The sequence below is a fragment of the Microtus ochrogaster genome, unplaced genomic scaffold (assembly GCF_000317375.1).
Source record: "Microtus ochrogaster isolate Prairie Vole_2 unplaced genomic scaffold, MicOch1.0 UNK6, whole genome shotgun sequence".
In the NCBI taxonomy this organism is placed as follows: domain Eukaryota; kingdom Metazoa; phylum Chordata; class Mammalia; order Rodentia; family Cricetidae; genus Microtus; species Microtus ochrogaster.
The window spans coordinates 12,319,285-12,328,637 of NW_004949104.1; the positions used below are offsets into that span (position 1 = coordinate 12,319,285).

General features: G+C 44.9%; 1 protein-coding gene across 2 annotated transcripts in view; it reads right to left on the minus strand.

Moving 5' to 3' along the window:
* Positions 1-9,353, minus strand: part of LOC101987930 (E3 ubiquitin-protein ligase ZNRF3) — a 262,088-nt gene that overhangs the window by 22,275 nt on the left and 230,460 nt on the right. For both annotated transcript variants that reach the window (XM_026788717.1, XM_026788716.1), the window contains exon 11: positions 719-843. In XM_026788717.1, the coding sequence (XP_026644518.1) occupies positions 719-843 (125 nt within the window). The remainder of the gene's footprint in view (positions 1-718; positions 844-9,353) is intronic.

Here is a 9,353-nt window from a genome sequence, read left to right on the forward strand (position 1 = left end):
ACACAGGCATTGCACACTTATATCATTATCTAATGATGTGTGTGTGTGCACAGTCATTGCACACTTACATCATTGTCTACCATGAACTTATATTCTCCAATCCCAGAGGGAACACTACCTCTGGGCTTCATTTCCGTTTTCCCCAGCTTCCCATTTATACAGCCCTCTCCAGTAGTTGGAATGCACTAGCTTGATACATTCCTATGCTCAAGTTCTGCACAGCAACCAACCATACAGTCATGGTTCAACTGTCTTGCTTAGTCATCTGCCACATAAGTTTAAAACCCAGGCAGGGTTTAATTAATTAATGGCTTTTAGACTAAACTGGTTAAAGAAAGAGGGAAAGAAGAGAGGGAAGGAGCTTTCTCTGCCTAATTTAACAGAAAAACAATAGTATTGAACTTTAGTGATTAGGAAATAAATTTCAGATAAGGAAGATGAAGAGAAGAGAACATCTGGAGAAGAGGTAGACCGGCAATTTGACAAAGAAGGGACCCATTGCCTTGACTTGATTCTCTGTGGAGTCATTAACAACCCTGCTCATAACAGATCAGAACTCAGTCAGAGGCCAAACAGGGGCTACTACCCACTCTCCATCTTTAAACTGAGTGCTGCCTTGTGCTCCTGACTCCTGAGCTCACTCTTCCCATGTGATTGACAGGTGGGCTGTTGTAATTATCTTTATCTTTTCTGTAGTTATGCGTGGCAGAGCTGGTACCTTGAATCTCTGACTCCGACAAAAGCTGATGCAGGTCTGTATGGTGAGCTTGTTGGACGTTTTACTGGTGCCAGTGAGAGGAGGTGGGTTTCCATGATCCTTGTAGCAGCCAAGGTTTCCAGGCACTGGAGACAAACAAAACAAAAGAATTTCACAACATCTGGCTGGATAAGGCTAAGAGGGAAATCCTGGCGGTGCCAGGTGTGCTGTCCCAGTGTTTACAGCCCTGAGGGACAACACAGGCAAAAGACAACAAGCTCTAAAACAGACCCTCTGGTGCTCTTCTCTGCCAAATACCAACCATCTGCGAGTGTGGCATGAGGTCCCCATTTAGCAACCTGAAGACGTTTATTTTACTTTGCCAATGTTGGCAGAATTTGGTAGAGGAGAACTAGGGAGGATCTCTTAAGATAGAGAGGGTGGTTTTGCTTTTGGCTCATGGCAGCCATCTCCCAGTAATTCATCAAAATGACAGACATAGAAGGAGCCTGTTGTATGTTCTCTGGGCTTTGTAGGAAACATGGAGGTATTCCTTTGGTCACATACACGCAAATCTACAAGAAGGGTGATATTGTAGATGAATGGATAGTGTTCAAAAAAGAATGACCATATGTGTTTCTACGGCAAAACTGGAAGTGTCTACGTCACTCAGCAGGTCATGGGCTTCACTGTAAACAAGCAGGTGAGGGGCAAGGTTCTTGCCAAGAGAAGTAGTGTGCACATTGGACATGTTAAGAACCAAGACCTGAGCCAGGTTCCTGAAACTGGTGAAGGAAAACGACGAGAAAAAAGGAAGCCTGAAGAAGGGCATCTGTGCTCAACTGAAGCATCTGAGCCTGCTCCACCCAGAGGAGCACGCTTTGGGGGAACTAAGGGGAAGGAGCCTGGGCTCCTGTCCCTATGAATTCACGGCTTAATGTACAAAAGTAGTAAAAGACCTAGACTCTGTAAAAACAAAACAAAACAATACAAAACAAAACAAAACAGAGAAGTGGTCTGGCAAGATGTCTATGGGTAAAGGCACTTTCTTGATGACCTCAGTTTGATTTCTGGAATCCACATGGCAGAGAGAAACAACTCCCAAAAGTTGTTTTTTGGCTTTCACATGTGTGCTGTGGCATGTGCCTCCTCCTCCGGCTCCCTCCCCAGCAAAAGAACAGTGAAGTAATCAGATTTAAACTGTTCCAAGGTTACTGGAGGAGCACAGGTGGTAAGCACAGGCATTTGAGGGCAATCTGGGCTACACATTACATTTAGACTTTGTTTCAAAAGTAAACAAACAGGCAAAAAAACCAAAGGGGCTGAAGAGGTGGTTCCAAGGTTAAGAGCACTGGCTCCTCACCCAGAGGACCTAGGTTGGATTCCCAGCATCCAAAATGGCAGTTCAAAGCAATCTGTAACTCCAGTTCCAGGAGATCCAGACACCCTCTTCTGTCACATACACACATGCAGGCACACACAGAGACACAACCAAACAACCCCAAACTCCCCAAAGGACCCTAAGTTAGCGTAGTACAGAGAGATGTATATCCATGTTTATTGTGGAATCAACCTAGATGTCCATCAACAAATGAATGAATTAAAACAATGTGACACACAGACAATGGTGTTTTAGAAAAAAATTATAGCTGGGCATGGTGGTACACACCTTTAATTCCAGCATTCAGAAGGCAGAGGCAGATGGATCTCTGTGAATTCAAGGCCATCCTGGTCTACATAGTGAGTTCTAGGATAGCCAGGGCTACATAGAGAAACCCCCACTCAAAAAAATAAGCAAGCCGGGCGATGGTGGCGCACGCCTTTAATCCCAGCACTCGGGAGGCAGAGGCAGGTGGATCTCTGTGAGTTTGAGACCAGCCTGGTCTACAGAGCTAGTGCCAGGACAGGCTCCAAAGCCACAGAGAAACCCTGTCTCGAAAAACCAAAAAAAAAAAAAAAAAAAAAAAAAAAGCAAACAAAATTATTCAGCTACACATATGAACTCGCACTGGCTGTGACAGTATGCATAAGCCCTGTGCAAACTCAAGCCAGGACCATACCCCACCATGGAGAGAGGAGGCAGCAGGAGGTCCCACTCCTAGCTGAGCAGTCATTGGTCAAGCCAGACCACGCTCCAGCATGGAGAGGGGGGCAGAAGGAGGTCCCACTCCTAGCTGAGCAGTCATTGGTCAAGCCAGACCATGCTCCAGCATGGAGAGGGGAGGCAGCAGGAGGTCCCACTCCTAGCTGAGCAGTCAATGGCAAGTGACAGCTGCTGGGGGAAGGACGGTCAGTTTTCTTTAACAGTGTTGCCCCTGGTAGTTTGAACAATATAGATTGGATTTGATGGGAAGAAAAACAAGAGACAGAACACAAAATTGGTGGGGAGGAAAGGGAGTGGATATGGGAGTTGGGTAAGGGGTAAATATGCCTTTAAAACGCACAAAATTCTTAACCAATAATAATAAACAAAAAGATAGTGTGCGGTGTGTTTAGGCCAGAGGACACCTCTGTGCTGTTCTTCGGGTGCCTCTCACCAGTCTGGAGCTCACCACGTGGGCTAGGCTGGCTGGCCGGTGAGCGCCAGGGGTCCACCTGTGGCCTTGCAGCACTAGGAGAAATATACACAGGCTGCTATGCATAGCTTTCTGAAAGATATTTACTTTTATTTTTAAGTGTATGTGTGAGTTTATGTGCACCACATACACCTGCAGAGGCCATGGGGGGCGGGGGTTAGAATGGAAGTTACAGGTGATTGTGAACCAGATACGGGTGCTGGAGTCAAATCTGCAAGAGCAGGAATCCTAACTGCCATCTCTCCAGCCCCAGTGCCTGGCTTTTTTTTTTTTTTTTAACTTGGACTCTGGGAGATCAAACTCAGGTTCTATGACTACCCAATCTCCATAGCCTTTTGTATACATATGAATGACGTAGAAGGGGGACTCTGCGAGGAGAGCAGACTAAAAGGAGGTAGACACAGAAGAGAAAGGAGAGCATAATAAGGAATGAAAATGACCACAGTACATGATATGCTTGAGTCAAGTATATGAAAGTATTTGCATTGCAATGTCTTTATGAATCCTATTAATCTGTACAAAAAATAAAACAAAACAAAATGTTTCAAAACAAACCCTCAGAACCCCCTGCCTTCACACTGTACTTAAACCTTTGTTCTTTGAAACAGTGAGTGGTTTCCCCAGGTCTTCTGAACAGCGAGCTTCCCTTTGCTGCAGGAACAAAGGATCACAAACCTGCCATCTCCCGCAGCATTCATTACCTTTCATCTTCTGAGGGCTGGAAGAGCCAAGCAGGTTTTAATGACCAAGATGAGGTGTCAGCACAGCTGAGCCATATTTGAAGGATTCGAAGAAGCAGCCCACCCTCTCCAGCTATGGCTACAAGGCTACCAGTTCCCTCATCACCCCTTCCCTCCCTGGCTTCCACTGTCCCGCCAGAGCTCTGACTCATAGCTTCCTGTAATGCACTGGACCCACACGGATAATCCAAGATAATCTCTCCTTCCCAAATCTTAGCCACACTTGCGCAGTCTAATGCCATTTAAGGTCACATTCTCATAGACTTGGGATTATAAAATCTATCTTTGGGGGTCATTATTCAGCCTACCACAGGGAGCATATTAGTGTTTTACAGCCACATGCTAGATTGTTTGGCCTAGTGAGGCAAGAGGAACATAAATACGGGTACCAACCATGGTAGCTGGCGTTCACATAGCCTCAGGGATCTTCTATGGACTAAATACTTGTACACCACTGTGACGTAATAAGAAATACACTTGGTTTCTACCCACTTCCTGCCACTTCTCTAACCCTCAAGACTCTGGGTGACTCCTTTCTAATGAGGTACCTCGTGGTGAGCTCCTGGTTAGCCTCATGGCGGGGGTGAACACCAGGAAGACCAAGCCACAATTAGTAACTTGGAATGCTCAGTCCCCCTCCCCCGTCCTCCAGGGAAGAGAAAAGGGCAGAGATGGAGTCAAGGATGTGCCCACCTGAGGACGACTCTGTAAGAACCACTAGAGATGGAATCCACGGAGCTTCTGGGGTGATTAACATATCCATGCTGAGAAACACCGCACTCCACAGGGACAGACACTGTGGGGCTCAAAACCTTTTCGACCTTAACCCTACAAACATCTTCAACATCTTCAACCTATCACATCCTTGCTGACACACCAGAGAATGTGTTCCTTGAGTTCTAAGAGCTACTACAGCAGACTACCAAACCTGAGGAGGAAGTCTTGGAAACCTTTACCTTGCAGACAAGCCTAGAGACCTATATTTGTGACTGGCATCTGCACCAGGGTGTGGTCCCGCAGTGCCAAGCCTTTAACCCACGGCACTGACTCTGGGTGTTCAGAGGCAGGACAGAATTGTAAGCCATCTTGTTGGTGTCTAGAGAGCTGAAGGATTGGCTGCTGGGAAAAACTCACCCGTCTCGTGTCAGAGTAAAGCCTGGATATATGGGGAAAAGATTGGTTTCTTTCCTTTTATCCCCAATTTGTATGCTGAAGTCTGAATAAACAGTGTGAATGGACTTGGAGTGAGGCCTCCAGGAGGTAATTAGATGAAGTCAGGAAGAGTGAGCTCCCACAATGGGACAAGAAGAGGAGACAAGAGCCCATTCTTTCCCTGTCATGTGAGCACTCATCAGAACACAGCCATCAAGCAGCCAGGGAGAGGGCCCACACTGCAGACACCAGCACACTCGACTCCCAGACTACTATATCTATGAAGCTGCTTGGGCCTGAGCAATTTTGTTTAAAAAAAATTATACTACTTCAGGGAATTTTAGCACTTTAATCCCAGCACTCAGGAGGCAGAAGCAGGTATATTTCTGTGAGTTCAAGGCCACCCTGGTCTACATCATGAATTCCAGCCATAGTGAGACCCTGTCTCTCCCAACCTCCATGTGCACCAAATAAAAATGTATCCCTTGCCTAAAGCAGATCCCTGTCCCTAAAGTTCATGCCAAGTGTAAGCCACCCTAGTTTACGCCTTTTGTTGAGACAAGGTCTCAATATGTAGCCCTGGCAGGCATCAAGTTTTTGAGGATTACAAGTATACAAATAGGCCATGGCAAAGGCCATGGCAAAACACTGAGGGTGGGCTGGGCTCCAGCCAAGCACACATAAAACTGCATCGTATTAAGAGCGTGTGAGCCGGACAGTGGCTCTTTCCCCTTCCTGCTTTCCAATGAGACATTCCGGCCCTGGCAACAGCTTGGCTGCAGCTTTCTTTGTAAGAGACTTCAATGCACAAGACTAAGTCAGACTAGATTTCTAACTCAAAGAATGTGTGACAATATGCCACAATAAGCTACTAAACTTGGGAGTAATCTGTTCCAAAGTAATAGATCATTAATATATGAGACATACCAAATAAGTTCCTTGCAATTAATTCATAATGAGCCAGTGGCACAATGGTTTCTTAGGAACTTACTTTTCAATCCATGCCATTAACTCAGGATTATTAGTTGGAGTCCCTTTCCAAACACCCTACAGTTTCTTCTAGATCCAATTCTAAAACGCTAACCCAGGAGACTGGTGAGTCTGGGATAGTATTTTCCTTTAAGACTGGAAATAGCACAGCCCAGTTTATTGAGTTATGTCTGCACATCAGTCTTTTGAGCATATAAAACATATGCATGTATGTGATGTACACACATAGGAAACTTTCCTCCCAGACCACCTGACCAGTTTATTTTATATTTGCAGAAAGTATCTCGGTTACTCCAATCCTCACACTTCCCCTTTAAGCCATGCAGTTGCCCTCCAGTTCCCTCGCACCACACATGGTTCAAATGTAACAAATGTGGCTCCCCATACAAACTTTAAAATGACTCTTTCAGAAACAAATCAAATCTCTACAGTAGCAAGTATAAACAGGAGCACTCCGATCTCTAGTGGAGGCCAGGCCTGAGAATGTCTGAGGTTTAGGGCTTAAACAACCGCAGAACCAAGCAGCTGTAGCCGGGGTGTAGGATCCAAGCTGAGCTTGCTAAAGAGGACTTCCATATGGAGACCCGAACACACACTTAGTGATTCTTACTAAGAACTACTTGGTCATGATCTTGATCATTTACTCTGATTTTTGTCTCGTTTATTCCACTACGCTCAAGTAAGGAAGTTATTATGTATCCAGCCCAAGGCACATGGTCATAAATGCAAGGCTATAGACTACACAAATACACATGGATTCTATAAGCTTTATTCACAAAAGTTTGGTGAGCAAATCCAGGCAGCTTGTGTCTCAACGTGGCAGTGGGGTCCTGATATGTACTCTAAAGGGATCGTTAGGAATCGGGCTGCCCTCTGCTGCCGCCCTAATCTACTTGAACCTGGGCGGTTTTGTTCTCTAAAGGGATCATTAGGACGGGCTGCCCTCTGCTGCCGCCCTAATCTACATGAACCTGGGTAGTTTAAGGTAATGTCCTTGCCCCACCCCCAAGCCCTACTTCTATGACATTCTGAGTTACCGCTCCCCAGTTCTGTCTCTTTCTTAGACCACAGCCTCTTAAACTTTCTCTTCTCACAACCCTCTCACCCCTCCTCCTATTGACAAAACTTTGATATGACCCAGGGTATAAAGGCTCATAAAATAGGGAACTAGGGAGGTGACTTAGTCGGTGAAGTGTTCGCCTTCTAACTACAAGGACCTGAGTTTGATCCCCAGAATGAACACAAAATATCCATGCCCACCCAAGGCTGGGGAGGTAGGGACAGGATCCCTGAGGCTCCCTGGATGACCAGTTTAGCCTAATTATATATCACGTTGCGGGCCACTGAGAGACACTGTCTCAAAAAAACAAACTTGATGGTCCTTGAGAATGACACCTGAGGTTGTCCTCTGGCTTCATATGCTTGCATACACACCTGCTGGAATCACAGGTACACACATGTAAAATAGGTAAAGGCCAAAGGTTTGCTAGTAGTAAATTATTAAAAGTTTACTTTAAAACTATTCTTTGGTGTACATATACTTTTACTATCTATTAAAGACCATAATAAACTTGTATATAAATGAAATGGATGTACTCACCTATTTTTTTCATAATTAAATCTTGACTGAATACCTCATGCTGCAGGACATGAGCATCTTCGGTTTTTCAAAATTGTTTACATTTTGGTTTTATAATCAATGCTGAGAACACTGCTCCACATAATCATACAAAATGGCAAAAAGTGGGGTGAGGGCTATTTAAAAAATTACTGAGGGCTGGAGAGATGGCTCAGAGGGTAAGAGCACTGGTTGCTCTTCCAGAGGTCCTGAGTTCAATTCCCAGCAACCACATGGTGGCTCACAACCATCTGTAATGAGACCGGTGCCTTCCTTGCCAGCAGGACATTGTATGCTTAATAAATAAATAAATCTTTAAAAAAAAATTGCTGAGCCAGGTGGTGGTGTACACCTTTAATCCCAGCACTCAGGAGGCAGAGGCAGGTGGATCTCTGTGAGTTCCAGGACAGCCTGGTCTACAGAGCGAGTTCCAGGACAGCCATGATTGTTACACAGAGAAATCCTGTTTTGTAAAAACAAAACCAACCCTTTAAAGAAAAAAAAATGCTGGAAATTCTATTCTGTAATTTCAAACCAAAATTCATTCAAAGAAGGGGAAGGAGAAGAAAAATCATTGAACTTCATGTGTGTGTGTGTCCCCAATCTTGTTTGTATGTGGAAGCCAGAAGGCAGTCTCTTTGACATTTCTTGAAGCAGGCCTTGTCAATGAGGATAGTCTGGCTGGCCAGTGAGCACCAGGGATCTGCATTTGCTTCCCTAATGTGTGATCACAAATGCATGCTACCACACTTGCCGTTTTACATGGGTTCTGGAGATCAAACTCAGGTTTCCATGTTTGCATGACAAATACTTATGGACCGAGCTATCTCTCTAGCATCATACTTGATTCCTTTTAAAAATGAAACATCAGCAACTCAAGCAGCAATATTTAAACTAAACTTCTAGCATAATTCAAAGGTATATTAATTTGATAATTCAGAGAAATGATGGTATGGAAGTATTAAAAGATTTTATTTTCCATAATTAAACTGTTATGTTTCCTTAACAGTGGTTTTCAACCTGTGGGTTGTGACCCCTTTGGGAGCCAACTACCCTTTCACAGGAGTTGCCTAAGACCACTGGAAAACACGGGTATTAACACTGTAATTCATAACAGTAACAAAATGACAGCTATGAAGTAGCAATGAGAGAATTTTAAGGCTGGGGTCCCCACACATGAGGAGCTATATTGAAGGTCGCAGCACTGGGAAGGCTGAGCAGTAACAGCACTGCAGTTCACAACACAGTCATCCCCAGTCTCAGCAGAGGTTTTCAGGCAGCATTAGTTGTGTCATGATGTATGTGCAGAGTTGAGTGTACATGGTGTGTTCAGAAGTAGGCATCACAGAAGCCACATGGTGCCACACAGGCAGGAGCTGCCAGACTCATTACAGGTTTCATTCTGGTTAGTTATAGCCACTGCACACCCGGACATCTTTACTGTGCCAAATCTCTCACAACCCTTCATGCAGTTATAGGATCCCATGTGAGCTGTGACACAGCCCACACTCAGTTACAGGATCCTGTGTGAGCTGTGACACAGCCCACATTCAGTTACAAGATCCCGTGTGAGCTGTGAC